This window comes from Haliotis rubra, unplaced genomic scaffold (assembly GCF_003918875.1).
Source record: "Haliotis rubra isolate DU_JTF1 unplaced genomic scaffold, ASM391887v1 Scf756, whole genome shotgun sequence".
NCBI lineage: Eukaryota > Metazoa > Mollusca > Gastropoda > Lepetellida > Haliotidae > Haliotis > Haliotis rubra.
The window spans coordinates 100,649-117,500 of NW_025767475.1; the positions used below are offsets into that span (position 1 = coordinate 100,649).

Sequence of the window (16,852 nt, forward strand, 5' to 3'; positions counted from 1 at the left end):
CATATGAATGTTTGACGGCCACGTGATGTGTCCAGGGCTCCCGCTGTCAGCTGTGTGGTATTAGCGTGATAATAGTATATTACGGTGTCAAAGAACTTGTCCCAACGGAGATTCCCATGAGCACGGTTTCCTTAGAGATCTAATGTGGTGCCAGATACTTGATGAGTGCTGCAGTCATCGTGACTCTACATGTATTTGGTTATTCATCAGTCTCAATGCAACAGGTCTGACCTACATCATCACGCATTACGTGTTCATGAAGGATCCCTTTTGCGGTCATCGTCGTATTATGAAAACTTATAACAAAGTGGATAAAAAATGAATGTTATCAACAATTAGGACATTGCTGGCGAATTCCATGTTGTTAGAATATCACTGAACGACATTGTTCATACATCAATGTATAAACGTATGCAGTTAATACAAAAGTCATATCTTAATTAAGAAAATAGACAACCATTGTGGATACATCAATATAGTTGGGGGAAATCGTTTTATTTTGAAAAGGAGGAAAATATCGGTAACAGGTGCATATATGTTATACTCCAATTTCAATGTTCCGGGTTAACGTGTGTTCATCGAGGCTGTCCGCGTGTTCTGACACCTCTTGCAAGGCAACCGGGACGTTTTCAGAAAGCAGGAACCAACCGTAATTCAGAATCTGAAAATACAAAATAGACAATTTAAAATATTAGGAGTAAGATGAACTGGAACACCGATGTAATTTACGGATAGCCTTACAATTGTGTCAGTGTAATATCGAAAACTTTCATAGACAACCACTTTTGCGACTTATCAGCACGGATTCTTATACTATTTTTAAGCAGAAATATTGACTGTACTCCCAACTTCTGAGATGCATTCAAAGAAATTTGTGTGGGATAGCACCTTAACCAAACCCAGACGCCAGGATGCCCTGAAACAGCTAAACAAGGCACACATACTAAGGCGTGAAACGAACACACGGTATGCATCATCAAAGTTCATAAGTTAAGGTTGTCCGTGATTCACATGTGTTTCCCATGCCTCGCCCACCCAGAAGTTCATTCCAACGTGAAACCTAATAACAATATTTCTTGTCTCATGGTGAAATTTTATGCAATGATGCGATAATAAATATGCTTCCAAATCATAAAATGCAGGACTGATTGATCTTCTTTGTCTATATTCTTTAAAAAGTGTTTCCGAAGCGACTCGTCAAAATTCGTCTAAATTCAATAATTTCATTAAATACGTTACACAATTAGTGACAAAAATGTTTGATATTTTTTTACACCCGCCCGTTCTTATGTCTTAGGTATGTGATGAGAAACTGACAAAAAGAATACGGGTGGCCTAACCGGGATGCGTCAGTAAGCCCTCACAGTAATGTCGCAGAGTACCTAGCACGGAATAAGATGTGGCTATCCTGAGGGAGTCCATTGTCCACTGGGGTAACAGTCTGCATATGTATACTCTGCATCTACGTTGTCATCTTTGATAACGACAGAACTATATAGTGTTTTGATTTGTTATTTATGTGTTATGTGTTATTATACATGTGTAAAATGTATTGCATCGTTTATCTTCATTGTAACATATGAGGTCAAAACAACATCCAATCCACGGAATCTTAATTGAAAATAACCTGGACATATGTGTCCTGTTTTTGTTTACTTCGAATATGACCCTACCGATGTTAGAGACTTTACGTGTTGAAGTATGTATTTATCATTGTTTAATTCACGTGGTCAGGGTTTCCATGTCTACTTCTTATATGGCCCTACTGAGACGAGAGGATTTACTTGTGAAAATATGCATTTTTCATTTTGGTCAGACACGTAGCTTGATCAATTTCAGGATGCCATAGATAGAATAAGGCACATGTACTATGGCGTAGTGTGCACCATAAGAGTTGTATTGCACATGTATTTCCGAATGAACTTTCATTCAGACGCGCAGTAGTAGAGCTGTGCGATGTTGTTTGTGAACAAATCGGGTCTGAACCAGACAATCCAGTGATTGTCATCATGCTATACGATGACAGAGCTTATAAATGACTATGAAATAGTGATGATACCAAGTGTTCGCGAAAAGGTAGCACCCATCATAAACATGTGCTTGGTCTAGTCAATTGTTCACCTGAAATACAGTAGTTCGGAAACGCATGGTATAAGTCAAAATATGGTATTGCATCGGACATCATTTCTTTTCACTGATGCATCAAATTTGGACATTCCTAGACATGTCTCCATAAAACGTCTTGAAAGCTTTACTGAGGCCTTGAATGTTGTAACCTTGATAAAACAACTTCTGAGCAAGAGTTGTATGACGCTCTTTGAAATCCTAATAAATATGCATGCTCGATTTACCTCAAAAGTTGTGAGATGTAAACACCAAAGGGTGGAACTGTTGGAATAATACTCGACGTGAAAGGGAAGTTGACTATTGCAAAGTTGAAATCATCCCTGTTGAAAAAACCGACTTTTCGAAGCAAGCTGCCCTCGTGGCGGATCTACCCAGTTTGTCGCAGTTTACAGATACAGTGTGATGATCAGCTTCTTAATAAGTAGATAGGACTACTTCAGACATTGCTTCCGTGGTGTTGCAACTTACGCTCGGTAAATACAGTCGTCGCCCATGATGACGCTGAAGTCAAGGGCAGCCATGCGTCGTAGAATAGATGCTATTCGTTTGGAACACCCATTTCTCCCACGGAGACTGTTTTCAATACAGACAGGCTCTTCACTGGAAAAGTGATAATTTATCAGTTTGAATTGTTTGTTTTACTTCACGCCGCACTCAGCAAACTTTCAATTTTTTAATGATCGAATCTCTCATAGACAAACGAGTGATTGGCACTGCGAGCATCGAAATATTCCAAAAATACAATGACAACATGCACCATCCACAATTATCCCAATTGTCTCTTACAACATGCATGGGTTGCTGAAGATCACTTCTGAACCGGATCTTCAAATGTTTTAGTTTAAACTAAATATGCTATATAACAAAGTCTATGGAAACATATGGAATGAAAATAACGAAAACGCGATAATGTACAGACGCTATCATATTAATGGCGTTTTACTCACTCCAGTAAGAAACAACATGCAATCACTGGTGCTCGGTTTACTTAAAGCGATTGTACGTAATCTATCAGAACCGACGATAACGCATTCGTGAGTATGAAACAAAGGCGTATAAACAGCAATTTAATTTCAGTGAAGAACGATAACTCTCATTCTACTCAAAAGTAGACAGCAATGACTTATTTCTGTTCTGACGCGAATATTGTCACTTCCACCTAGCCCCTTGCAATTCTAAAGTCCTGCATGAAGGAAGTCTAGATGTTCTCATGTTCAGGGAATCTTCCATTCTACTAGAGTTCTTTTAAAATAAAAGGAATAAGTTGTTTCTATCAAAATGACATATATTCAGGACTGAGCGTTGAGTGGAGGCTGTCTGGACGGGAAATTATTCCTGGACGTCACTGCTGCAGAGAGTGAAAACACATATAGTTCGTTTCATCCGATCCGGGCCCTTGTCCCTTCACATGCAGTTGGGGGCGGTGGGGTAGTCTAGTGGTTAAAGCGTTGGCTCGTCACGCCGAAGACCCGGGTTCGAATCCCCACATGGGTACAATGTGTTAAGCTCATTTCTGGTGTCCCCCGCCGTGATATTGCTGGAATATTGCTAAAAGCGGCGTAAAACCAAACTCAGTCAGTCAGTCAGTCAGTCACATGCAGTTGAGACTGCAATTGAAAGCACGTCATGCCCACCAAGAACTATTACCAAAATATGTAGAATCCCCAACATTGCTGTTTTCTTCACTACGCCTGAGGCTTATACGATTATATCTCACAGAATTTTAAAATTGTCATTTTTCATGACTAGTATATACTAGTACACACACACACACACACACACACACACACACACACACACACACATATATATATTTATATATATATTGAACATCATTGAAAACGCACCACCTGTAAATTTTGAAATATGGTAATAGGATTGTTTTGAGAGTGAAAATGAACGTTGGAAATGTTGTTAATAACACAAAAGACAATGAATAATGTTGTACAGTAAAGAACGGATGGCCCGAACACATCATGGAACACATCACATGACAACAACAAAATTCATGCACAACACACACAAAAAGCACAAATTGCGTGCGTACAACATGCTGATTAGGGGTATACATGACCGTCGGCGAAAAACGGTTCTCATTTTAGCTGTACTTCCGCAAGTAAAGTTTATTTTGCAATGCCAAGATTGTCACCAGAGGAACGAGAACGGGCGTTGGGCATGTTGCAGATTGGCACATCAAGCAGGATTATTGCCAGACGATTTGGTTGCCATTATTCCACCATCATAAGACTTGCCAGCAGGTACCAACAAACAGGAACCACCAGGGACCGCCAACGTCCTGGCCAGGCACTTGTTCCCACCCCTTGCCAAGATCGAGACATTGTTCGGCGCCATATTCGGGATCGTACGTTGCCGGCTGCTAGAATCGCCAACACTGTCCAAGGCCGACGTGGTTTGATCAGTGCTTCACCGTCTGACGCCGTCTCCGTGCGGTAGGATTACGGTGTCGACGCCCTTATGTTGGACCCATCCTGACTGATAGACATCGCCGTGAACGCCGACGTTGGGCTGAAGAGCATCGTTTGTGGTTGTTACGACGTTGGCATGGTGTTGTGTACTCCGACGAATCACGTTTTCACTTGCGAAATGCTGACGGGCGTCTACGGGTATGGCGTCGACGGGGAGAACGTTACCATCAGGACTGTGTTGTGCAAACAGATTGGTGGGGTGGAGACAGCATTATGGTGTGGTGTGGGGGCGACAGTTATCATCACAAAACCGCTCTGGTAGTTTGTCGTGGCAGAGTGAATGCCCTTTACTACCGTGACACCATTCTTCAGAACAACGTCGTTCCCTTCTCTAACCAACATCAAGATCTGCACACATTCCAGCAGGACAATGCTCGAGTGCACACTGCACGTGTTGCAACACAGTTTCTGGCAAACAACAACATTCCTCTACTTCGATGGCCTGCATTGTCGCCAGATTTGTCTCCCATTGAGATTATATCGGCCAACGCCTCTCACGTCGCCCACAGGTCAACAACCTTGGGAAACTTGTGAATGCCTTGCAACAAGAGCGGAATGCACTGCCTCAAGACACTATTCAGAGACTTATCAGTTCAGTGAGGAGACGTCAGCACAGCTTGGGTTGCTGCTAACGGTGGTCATACACGTTACTGACTATCCAATTTGACTCCATCTTTCTTTCATGGTCAGCTGCATTAAAACTTCACTGTTTTGCTGGATTGGTTCTTGTTTCTTTTCTTTACCAATCATTGGACTACAAAAGTATGTAAAATTTACACCGATTGCTCAGTTATGCTCTTGGAAATCCAAACTAATACAGGTGGTGCGTTTTCAATGATGTCAGTATTATGTATGTGTGTGTGTGTGTGTGTGTGTGTGTGTGTGTGTGTGTGTGTGTGAATTGTAAGTGAAAAGACATATAGATCTTTCCCGAATACAATCCTAACACTGCATACCGATGGACAGAGTCATAAAAACATCTTTTTTCACAACTGAGTTGATACATAGCTAGAAAAACGACTATTTTTCAGACAGAACATTGAATCAGTTAATCTTGCAATAAAACAATGGAAACCGTATCGCCTGCGTGATTCCATCTGATATTTGTTTCGTACGATGATCAAGACAGGTTATTCTCAAGGGTTGAATAGAACAAGGTGTCACTACGTCTTACCGGCATCTTCTTTCATAATCTGTGGTGTCGATGTGACAACTACGTCTCGCCGCTACTGGGGCACCGCTGCTCAGACAGGCCTCCGACTGGATGAAGGCTTAAAACACAATGTAGGAAAAGCATTTTCATGTAGATTACATACCATGACGAGTTTATGTGGAGATTGAAGGTAACTATAAACCAGTACACGCGTAGGAGAAATGTATGGGGATGCTTGTCATATGTGGTGAAAAACCTATTTAAAAAAAGAATTGGACACCAATCCGCGGACACCTTCTCTCAGATATTTAAGAGAATTTAAACTTAAAAAAACCCAATAAATTTAAATAGAAAGGAACTATGAGAACAATATATATTACATGAATCTCTTTGCAATACCAAAATAACCTGTTGTGCTATAGTCAGTATTTTGTATTGTCTGGGGTTGAAATTTGTAAACATCCATGGAAGTATTCAGTTTGCATTGTTGTCGTTGGCAACGTGATACATGGGTCAGCCCTGGCTGACTTTGTGTCTATGATCCTTACCTTGTTGGTTGTTGCAGATGTGGCTGTAGACGCTGGTGAAGATGGAAACATCCTGGTCCGTACTACTCATGCACATGCCCCAAACGTCATCACCCAATGCTCTGTTTCCTTCCAGTGTCGCCGATCTGACAATGTTGATTATGACAATAATGATAAAGTGTTATCATTATATACAGATTTAAGTGCATATACGCAGAGGGGTGTGGCGATCCTGGAACAGTCAAAAAAGGTCAGGATCATCACCCGATCAGGGCCCTTGTCCCCTTCACATGCAGTTGACGCTGAACTGGAAGCACGTCGTGCCCACCAAGAGCTATTACTAAAATATATATAGAATCCCCAAAACTGCTTTTTTCTTCATTACGCTTGAGGCTCATGCGATTATATCTTGAAGAATTTCAAAGTTGTCGTTTTCCATGGGGCCTGTACGTATTCTGAATCGTACCATCTAATGAACGAGCAATGACATACAGTATCTAACTATAGTGTGTTTGTGCTAAAGGTGGACATGATATCATAATGTACAATTCATATGTATATATTAGTGAAAAATCAGACATTGACGATGGGAAGTGACTGGTCCTGAGCAATGTACAGAAAGTCCTCTTTTTCACTTCTCGAGTCTGCCGAAATCCACGAGAATGACCAAGCAGGGTTGCTCAGTGCTGAGGGCAGGACCTATCAAATAACCAAAACAACAATAATTTCATTCCCAGGATCATGCAATGTCAAGATGTCGGATAATTTCAAACTCGTTGGAGCTACCCGTTGTGAAATATTCATACAACCAAATTCGCTATAAACGACGTTGTGGGAGAAACAACCAAACATCCAAACACTTCAACTTACGAGCAGTCGAGATTCAAAGTGCCATTGGTAACCAAAGTGTTCAGACCGTCGCGTTGCATTATTTCTCTGATAACGGTGAGGTTGTTCAGCGCCTGCTGCTCAAGCACTGCACACCGGGCCCAGTCTCTGGGAGGAACCCAGTCTCTCTTCTGGAGGTGTCGCGATGTTGCTGCAACTACACATCAAGCATTGATGTCAGCAGGTTACATCACTCTACACATTTCATACACACATATAAAAAAAAAACATAGGAGTAAAAGCAATTTGCAAATTGATCTCAACAAGTTGTAAAGTGAATCAGCTGGCCTCAGTTCAACCAGTTAAGCATGTGAAAGCTGAGTGAGTGAGTCTGGCTTTGAGCAATATTCAAGCGGCCCTAGTGAGCAAGTGAGTATCATCTTGAGCGAGTGAGTGAGTTTAGTTTTACACCGCACGGCAGTCTGTAAATAATCGAATCTGGCCAGACAATCCAATGATCAACAGCATGAGCATTGATCTACGCAATTGGGATACGATGACATGTGTCAACCAAGTCAGCGCGTCTGACCACCCGATCCCGTTAGTCGCCTCTTACGACAAGCATGGGTTACTGAAGATCAATTCTAACCCGGATCTGCACGGATCAGTAACGTCTTGAAGATTTCTGTCCGGTTCATCACGACATGTCAGCTAAACGTGGGTGGAAGGCCTCCACAGTTGCAGCCTTTCGAGACGTATCGCATAGCAATATAACTGCAATAATCGGAAAGAATCATGCAACTGAACAAACCGTTCTCATTTCAAACACGTTGTATGGCATGACCAGCCGTTGTTTAGGTGAACGGTCCTTGACACTGGTCTTATGGCATGGTGCGATTAATCAGACTGTGGGTGACAGGTGCACATGCAATTAGTTGGACGATATATTGAACAATGTCTGTGTTTCAATATTGATTATTGTACTGTTGTCAAGCAAGAATGAGTCAATCAGGAAACACGAAATAAAAGAAGTTGTTATCCATAAGGTTTGTTCATTATTGTTCTCCCCGACTTCTAAAGTGCCACTCAAAGAAATGTTATGTTATGCACAGTTACTTATGTCCGCAAGTATGTAAAATTAGTATCTGAAAGTATACACCTAGCAACAGAATTTGAACAAAGTATCACAGTCATGGTGACGATGTTACTAACCGTGGGTTGTATGCTTCATATATTAGACATCACTAAATATGGGTGTACATCTTCTGATACACAGCAGGTGTCTATAAACAAGGAGGTCCCTAGTATGGTGATCTACCTTCAGTTGTTGGCAGTATATAGCCTGTTTTTACCTTGTATTGTCATCTATAGTTAAACTGTTTTAGATTTAATTACTAGTTTTAAATTCGAATCTGTGATAATCTAGTTATTTTACTCTCCTTCGTTGACAGGTTTTTACAATTTTCCATTAATTACCATGTATAAAATTAATTGTTCTCGTCACGATATGGCTGAAATATTGCCGATGTGACGATAAATTGTAACTCACTCACTCACTATAAACTAGGACGTGGTTTTCACACGGACATGTATGAAAGGCAAAGCTGGAGCAAGTTACACATGTTGTTTCATAACAATTGTATTTGCCTGAACTTTAATGAAAGTCAAACGAACCTACCTGTGATTGAAAGCAGGATGAGGACACGTGGAATAGTCATGGCTGTTACAGAAGCACTTCTTGTTCCCGACCTGAAGTGTGACAATATGTTTAGCCGCGGTTCTCACAACAGAGAAAACTATCCGTCGCAGAGGAACGTAACACCACTTAACTGTGGCGCAAACAGAACACAAAGTACCGACATCCTGTATTTATATACCGTGAACACAGTCCTGGTCATTTTTAAAGCATAATCGGGCAGTTACTGTATGTCTGGGGACCCTAGGGATGTTTAGGGTCATTCACCATTTGTGAAGAGCTGAATAAAAAAATAAATAACATGCCGAGAACGTGACCTTTAATAAAGCTTCCTCGAACATCGGCTGGTGTGGAAAACATTTAGCTGTAAAAACGCTGGAGGTATTCAGTTGTTCCCCACTCGAAAGGTCACCTGCAGCCTTTTCCGTTCTGGTATATTTGTGTAAAAAGTAGGAAAACATTATCTTTTTACAAAGCAAGAAAGAAAGAAGAGGGTTCTTCGAACACGTACCGCAACACTTCGCCTAATACCGTAACGGGACTGGCCATAAGCCTTGAATACACACCTGGGTAAATTATCGAACGACAGACTTTGAAAAGCACAATCGTGTCAGAAGGGCACATTCTCCGACATAATTACGAAGCCGACCGACACAGAAACCGTTTTACCTCAAATTGTGTTGAAGTACAGACGAAAATTATTATTCCGTTTCTTTAGTCCGTTTTGTTATGTGTCAGTGTTATTTATTGTAATGCAGCGTTGTAATTGTTGTGCAGTGTTTCTGTTAATATTCAAAGGAGGGCAGTGATGTGCTTACTGTCATATTAAAGCGAGGAGTCAATTACAATGGTTTCATCCAGTACGTAATGGATTTTTTAGAACAGTTATATTTGGCATATATATGACAGATGACATTATTTGTAGGCTGGATATCTTGCCTATGTCTATTTTGGAAAACTTTGCCTGTTTGGAGTTGCTGCTAGCTGAATATTGTTATCACCGATGTTGTTGTTACCAAAGCCATTTTATTTTGTACCGTCATTGTAAATGTCCTGCAACTAGATATGTACTGCCAGTCATCTTTGTTCTGCGATTGTAGGTATTCTGCAGTAATTTATATTGTTTTGTGAGCCTGGTTAATTTATATTATACAATTGTTAATTGTATACCATTTCTGTGTCGGTTGTTGTTTCAACTAGATTATTTTACTTACAATTATCTGAATTAACTTAATATTTGAATTGGGAAATCGACACACAGAAGTATTCAATTAAGTTCTGTAACTGAAATTTAGATGCATGGAACTGCTGCCTTGTGTAATGACAGTTGTCTCGTCCATGACGATAACTCAGATGACTTGGCCGTGACAACAAAAGGGGTGTCTTCACCTGGAAGGAAAACATGCACATCTTTATAAGTATGACTGTACTATCTATGTACACGGAATACCAATCTGTATATAGAATCTCACCCAAGTGTCTTCTGATATCAATTATATCAACACGAGTTGATAAAATTACAAATTTTAACTTTTATCAACGAATGTTGATATATTTGATATCAGAAGACACGAGGGTGAGATTCTATTTATCATCCAAAATCACTTTTCATTAATTTTCAATGAAATATGTACATCTCTCAACACGGTACTGCCATTACACTTGCAGTGCAGCGATGTCATAGCATTGTGACGTCATCAAGTACATGACGTCATAGCATTGTCAGGGCATTGTACAAAATCTACTGTCAAAACGATATCTCCTAGGAGATATCGACACACAAGCGATATCTCCTGCGGAACACAGTTTTGGATGATAAATGTATATCTTTATACTATGACTGTACTATCTATGTGTAAGATTGGCAGAATATCTGATGTCAACCTGAAACCCATACCTTTCAAGTGAAAGGAAACACATGTACATCTTTATATTTATGATTGTATTACTTAAGTAAGACTGACAGAACTTAAACTGTCTTCCTATAAACATACCCTCCAAGTGAGGGAAAGTACATGTACATTTTTATATATGAATGCATATCTATGTGCACGTTTAAACAAACTTAGAATACCTATCTGTAAACTATACTTTCCAATTGAGACTAAAATTATGTACACTCTCATACATACAACTGTGGTAGCTATGTGCATATGGCCGGAACTAAGAATGCCTATCTGTAAATCCACCCATCTTTTTCAGCTGAGGGGAAAAACTTGTACATCTATCTATCTATATATGTATGTGCATATGTATGTATGTATATGTATATGTGTGTATATGAGAGTATATGCATATTACTGTATTATATGTGTTGTAGAGTGGGAATAAAAAATGGAAATTAAAAAAACAAAACAAAAAGAACAAAAGGGGTGCACCGCTGACCTGTTTGTCATGTTTAACATGTGTGTTTCCTGCCTGCTTATGTATAGGTGAGCATGGTTGCAATCACAGGATTGTTTGGTCGAGACTTTCAGACAGTCGTCAAGTAGCTGGAATATTTGTCGGGTGCGGCTTTACAACAACAAATAAAGCTGACAAAACTGAAATATGATTAAGACTGCCGTTTAACCAAACAACTCACTCACCGATATTACACAGTGACTGGAATTACATAGATAATAATATATGGATTATGTGCAATTTTATTGAAATAATCATGTATTCATAGCATTTGATAGTAAATTACTTCACATAGGCGAGATAAACCAGTCATAAAAAATCCAAATTGCAGCACTGCAACCAAATTGGGACCATAGCATGGCCTAGAGACCGTCCATAAAACATATTAATGAGGACCATATTTTTATGTCTTGATATTTCTTCAGTGTAGAAATGTCATGTTGGCAATCTGAACGTTGACTTGGTGCATGACGCTTAAACTACATTGCAAGAATTATGTACTAATACGGAAATAATATGATAGATGATAAGATGAACAGGCACGGCTGGTAATAGGCCCTAATGGTGCCTCTTAAACATAATTGGACTAACAATTTGGTCACCCTGTTACTAAACTCCATGCCACCGAGGAGAATACGTGTGACTCTACAATATCTTCGTAACGCCATTCTCTGGCGAGAAACCGTGTTATCCAGCAGCTCACAGTACTGAAGAGATTACGGGTGTTCCAGTAGTCCTCATGATTGAAGATACGGTCAGACAGCGTTAATCCGAACAGTGCCGTTTTTCATCACAAATGTTCAGATAGTGAAACGTTCGGTTTGCTGAAACAAGCCCAGCACACCACGACGCAGTAGCGTTACTTCCTTTTCACTTGACTGATAGGGACAAAAGAACGTATACATGTATCAACTAACTATATTATACATAACAACTTGGATATTCAAATAATGAAACAACAAAATCCATTGCACAAAATAAATTCTCATTGATGTTGAAAAATCACTAATAAGAGTTTGTTTTGAAAGGCCCTTGACAACGGTTTCCAAGTTTTTGTCATCGCCGACACACTCAAAATAGTTTATCATTGAGTCCACGTAACACCTGACAATGTTATTTACGGCGTTTCAAAAGCCAATTTTACTAGTTTTAAAAACGTTTATTTCTAAGATCCCCGTGCAATTATCGAATGTGTGTAGCTTTCTTAAGGTTATGAAAACGTTACATAGCTGAAAAGAATACATGGCTGTTTTCCATGTAAGGTCAGCGTGACAGTATTGTGAGTGCCTATTTGCATTGACTTGTTCTACAAAGTCAGGTCAACTCAAGTGAGGTAAACTTGGATAAAACGCCGCGTACAATGTTATTGTACTTACTCAGAACTGCGTCTGTGCTTGTTGTGTGTGTAATAATGTTGGTCTTGATAATATTTCGAGCCCAAGGAGATAACATGAAACAGTTTTGTGATAGATACCCCACTCAAACACAGCATACCTACCGACAGCCGACCTGATCCGACTTAACCCCGTTAATCCAGAATTCCAGGCACGGTATCAACAAGTGTCATATTTAAGGTGTTCTAGTATGAATCCTCATACATCTTGTCTCCATTCTTATAGTCCAGCCACAAGGCTGCTAAACGGATGAGTGAGTGTTATTGCCTCAGTCGTATAACAGTCATCAATATTTACCCTTTTACAGTGTTTCTGACTGATAATCAAACCTTACTGTTCCCTGTCCTGTTTGTTGTAATACAAAGCTTGATGTTTCCGTAATTCTATTTTTGAAAACTATTTTGCTTCAACTTCTTTTTTTATTCTGATTGTTTTCTCACTGTTTCAGTCTTTTCTTTAAAACACCCCAACCCAAGAAACCCGAAACGACATTTCGATGTTTTAGGATATTACTGATAACTACAGGCCAGTGGTGACTGGTGTTATCAAAGCAAGTAATGATAAAATTGATCATTTTAAGCCATTGTGCCAGGTGTTTCGTAAACGCGGGAGATTATTCAATAATATCGTGTACCATATCACTCGAGTTGTTTATCTCCATTTGTGACCCGTGAAGATCCGGGGTAGAATAGGTCTTCAGCAACCCATGCTTGTCACAAAAGGCGACTATGCTTGTTGTAAGAGGCGACTAACGGGATCGGGTGGTCAGGCTCGCTGACTTGGTTGACACATGTCATCGGTTCCCAATTGCGCAGATCAGTGCTCATGCTGTTGATCACTGGATTGTCTGGACCAGACTCGATTATTTACACACAGACGCCATATAGCTGGAATATTGCTGAGTGCGGCGTAACACTAAACTCACTCACTCACTAGTATTGAAAGTAGGTTAGTGAGAGTAGGTTACGCTCCTTTTACCAATATCCACGCAGTGCCACGTTGGAAATAATGGGTTTCTCGCAGTAAACGGAAAATTACCCAGATGATTCACAGAACGGATGTTTCAACTGAGATGCTAATGTTAGCCCAACTGCTCGCAGTTTGGTTTTGCATAAATGTTTAATAGAAGAATGTAGGTTTTAACATTACAAGATACACTGTCATTGTTTGTGGAAAATTAACATGTGTTTAGGTTATATATCAACAGTCAGGGTGTTCACTTTTTGTGGTGTGACTGTCCTTGGAATTACAAGATTAGCATCCTAACGGGTACCCATTTACTGAACTGATCTTCACGGTCAAGTAATTTGTATAAATGAGAGTGTTGTAAATGCGTTTGAGATTATGTGAGTGAGTGGGTAAATTTAGTAAGAGGCGACTAACGGGATCGGGTGGTCAGGCTCGCTGACTTGTTTGACACATGTCATCGGTTCCCAATTGCGCAGATCGATGCTCATGCTGTTTATCACTGGATTGTCAGGTCCAGACTCTATTATTTACAAACCGCCGCCATACAGCTGGAATATTGCTGAGTGTGGCGTAAATCTAAACACACTCACTCACTCACTCTCCATTTGTGAGAGGGGCGGTGGGGTAGCCTCGTGGTTAAAGCGTTGGCTCGTCACGCCGAAGACCCGGGTTCGATTCCCCACATGGGCACATTGTGTTAAGCCCATTTCTGGTGTCCCCCGCCGTGATATTGCTGGAATATTGCTAAAAAGCGACGTAAAACTAAACTCAGTCAGTCAGTCAGTCCATTTGTGAGAAGAACACCGGATATTGAACAACTTTCGACCCCACTCTGACTCTTTGCAAAGGCAAAGACCACGTTGAGCACCAAGCGATTTGTTTAGAAGGGATTGTCAGTAGGTAAAGTGTTCTTTCATCACGACGAAAACCCTCGTTAGATTTTCCCACAGGGATACAATGTGTGAAGAACATTTGTGGTGTTCACTGCATATATATAGCTGGAATGTTACCAAAGCGGCCCCAAACCATACTCATTCTCCTAATATATTTTCCCGATTTTATCAAATCTCATTTTCATTGTCTCTATGTTGTGTAAAACAAACTATGCTTATTATGCATTAATTTGGCTTAAGATGTTAAGTGAAGGATTGGTTTGATTCTTAACTCCTCATTGCGGAAGTTCCAAACAATATGACGACAGCCTATAATATTTATAATCGATCCCAAGCCAGACAACCTTTGATTAATTATGCAGGACTTCCCCGTCCCCAGCATCCCATCCCTGACGTCTCTCCTGCCATCGTCTTCATCGCAGTCCAGCCAGGTTAATGCATCTGTATGTAGAGATAGGCCACACTGAGAGGTATGGACGATGTTGGAATTAAGTACCGATATCTGCACTGATATCAACGTCTGCGTAAACCAACAATGTAAAGATCACAGCTGACTCCACACAGATATTCGCAGTAAGATGTCCACCGATACGGGCAATGAAAACACAAACTAATGGATGCCCACAAAGACATGCGTTTGTTAAGAAAGGGATGATACTTTAAGGAAGACAACTTCTATATTTATGATGCGACGTTTCGGTACAGATTCGTATACCAGTGTCAACCAAGCGTATCGTGATTACACACTGCCATAAATACACAATACCAAGACAGACATGATGCAGCACAGAACAGACTGCTTTGTATATTTTGTTCCGCCTCATGAACATTTGACTTCCTCCTATTGTGAAAGCATCATTACCAATATATATCCACCGCTATTGTTAATCCCTTTGATGCATACCTTTATCATGTCTTAATTAATCCATGTTAGATATATACGTATAAGTTCTTGTTCTGTACTCACACTTGCTTGACGATATAATAAAGAAGTTGTCATCCATAAAAGCACATATCGTTCATACTAAACATCAATAAAAAGTCAATAAAAAAAGGAGAAACGTCTGTTGCCCCGCAGTTAGCTGTAAAGTTTGATATCTAAAATATGGAAGGAGATCCATGTTAACTCTACCTAATGCTACATGTTATTTTCATTAAAGCGTTAGTACTATTGTTGCCCTTGTATCATGTCACTATTTTGCGCAAGTGAACTATTCAGCTGTTGATGATAGCATATTTTGTTGTTTACCGTTGTTGTAGAAAACAGAAAGTAGAATCTATACATAATTGAAAAAACGCTGCATCGCCAATAACGTCCAATCGTTTATCGAGAAACGTTTAAACCTTGACCTTTATTTCGATTGATAGATTGACGGTAAGGAAACTATATTGTTTCACCCTAATCTAAATAATATATGTGACAATAAGCAGAATATTACACTCACATATCATATTTAAGTTCATATAGGTTCTATAAATATATGGGGCGGTGGAGTAGCCTAATGGTTAAAGCGTTGGCTCGTCACGCCGAAGACCCGGGTTCGAATCCCCACATGGGCACAATGTGTGAAGCCCATTTCTGGTGTCCCCCGCCGTGATGTTGCTGGAATCTTGCTAAAAGCGGCGTAAAACCAAACTCAGTCAGTCAGTCACTCTATAAATATATGATCACGCATTATGTATGAGCTGTTAGGGTAAATACTGTTCCCTGTTTAGTTCATTCAGATAACACCGGGCGATAAACAGCACAGTAGAATCGTTTTACTGAACCTGGTGTAATTAATACTGGCATAATAGCCTTCAGGTATATACCCAGGGGGAGCATTATTTAACACAGCCTGTTATACACAGTAACACTATTGATAACAACGGTATGATATAATAGAAAGAAACTGCTACAAACCGTGTTATACTCCTTAAATTGTGTGGGTTACATATACTGTATTTGGGATTACACTATCTTAGTAAAGTACAGATTCTAGTACTTTGTCTTTTTCTTCGTCTTTTTTTGTGAGGGGGGTGAGGGGGTATTTCGGCATTCGAACCCACACACTCTGAGTGAGACATTTGATCGCAAGCATACAAAGTCAGCGATCTAGCACACTTAGCCACCGTGGTTTCCAAAACATATGCACAGAAGTTTCAAAGAAAGTACATGATCTCGACTACTATGTGTCAGACTAATTATAGAATAAGTATATATGTAGTCATTGTGCACCTGTAATGGAATTATTAACTCATAATTTGCTCTGCATCGTTTATACGGACATAATGGTGATTCTCATATATTTTGCAAGAGGGGCGTGTGTCCACGTCATTTACTTTTGACGTATAAAATCCCATTTGAATAATTTCATGATGTTCGCACATTATCAC

At 40.0% G+C, this 16,852-nt stretch overlaps 1 protein-coding gene across 2 annotated transcripts; it reads right to left on the reverse strand.

The window, feature by feature from the left end:
* Positions 1-474: 474 nt before the first annotated feature.
* LOC124260239 lies at positions 475-8,968 on the reverse strand. Of its 2 annotated transcripts, XM_046694496.1 has the most exons (7): positions 8,800-8,968; positions 7,164-7,338; positions 6,315-6,439; positions 5,788-5,884; positions 2,596-2,727; positions 635-661; positions 475-601 (listed from the first exon to the last, which is right to left on the reverse strand). In XM_046694496.1, the coding sequence occupies exons 1-6, from the start codon at positions 8,837-8,839 to the stop codon at positions 655-657; spliced, it is 576 nt and encodes a 191-aa protein (XP_046550452.1). In that variant the 5' UTR covers positions 8,840-8,968; the 3' UTR covers positions 475-601; positions 635-654. The 2 variants fall into 2 exon arrangements, with proteins under 2 accessions (XP_046550452.1, XP_046550451.1); XM_046694495.1 differs by having other exon boundaries at positions 475-661.
* Positions 8,969-16,852: the final 7,884 nt, after the last annotated feature.

Bases quoted from the DNA above. Each gene is read 5' to 3' on its own strand.
- LOC124260239 (XM_046694496.1), bottom strand. From the start codon at position 8,839: ATGACTATTCCACGTGTCCTCATCCTGCTTTCAATCACAG. The intron at 6,440-7,163 runs GTAAGTTGAAGT...CAACATTGTCAG, and splicing joins ACTTTGAATCTCGACTGCTC to ATCGGCGACACTGGAAGGAA. The intron at 5,885-6,314 runs GTAAGGATCATA...TTGTGTTTTAAG, and splicing joins CATCTGCAACAACCAACAAG to CCTTCATCCAGTCGGAGGCC.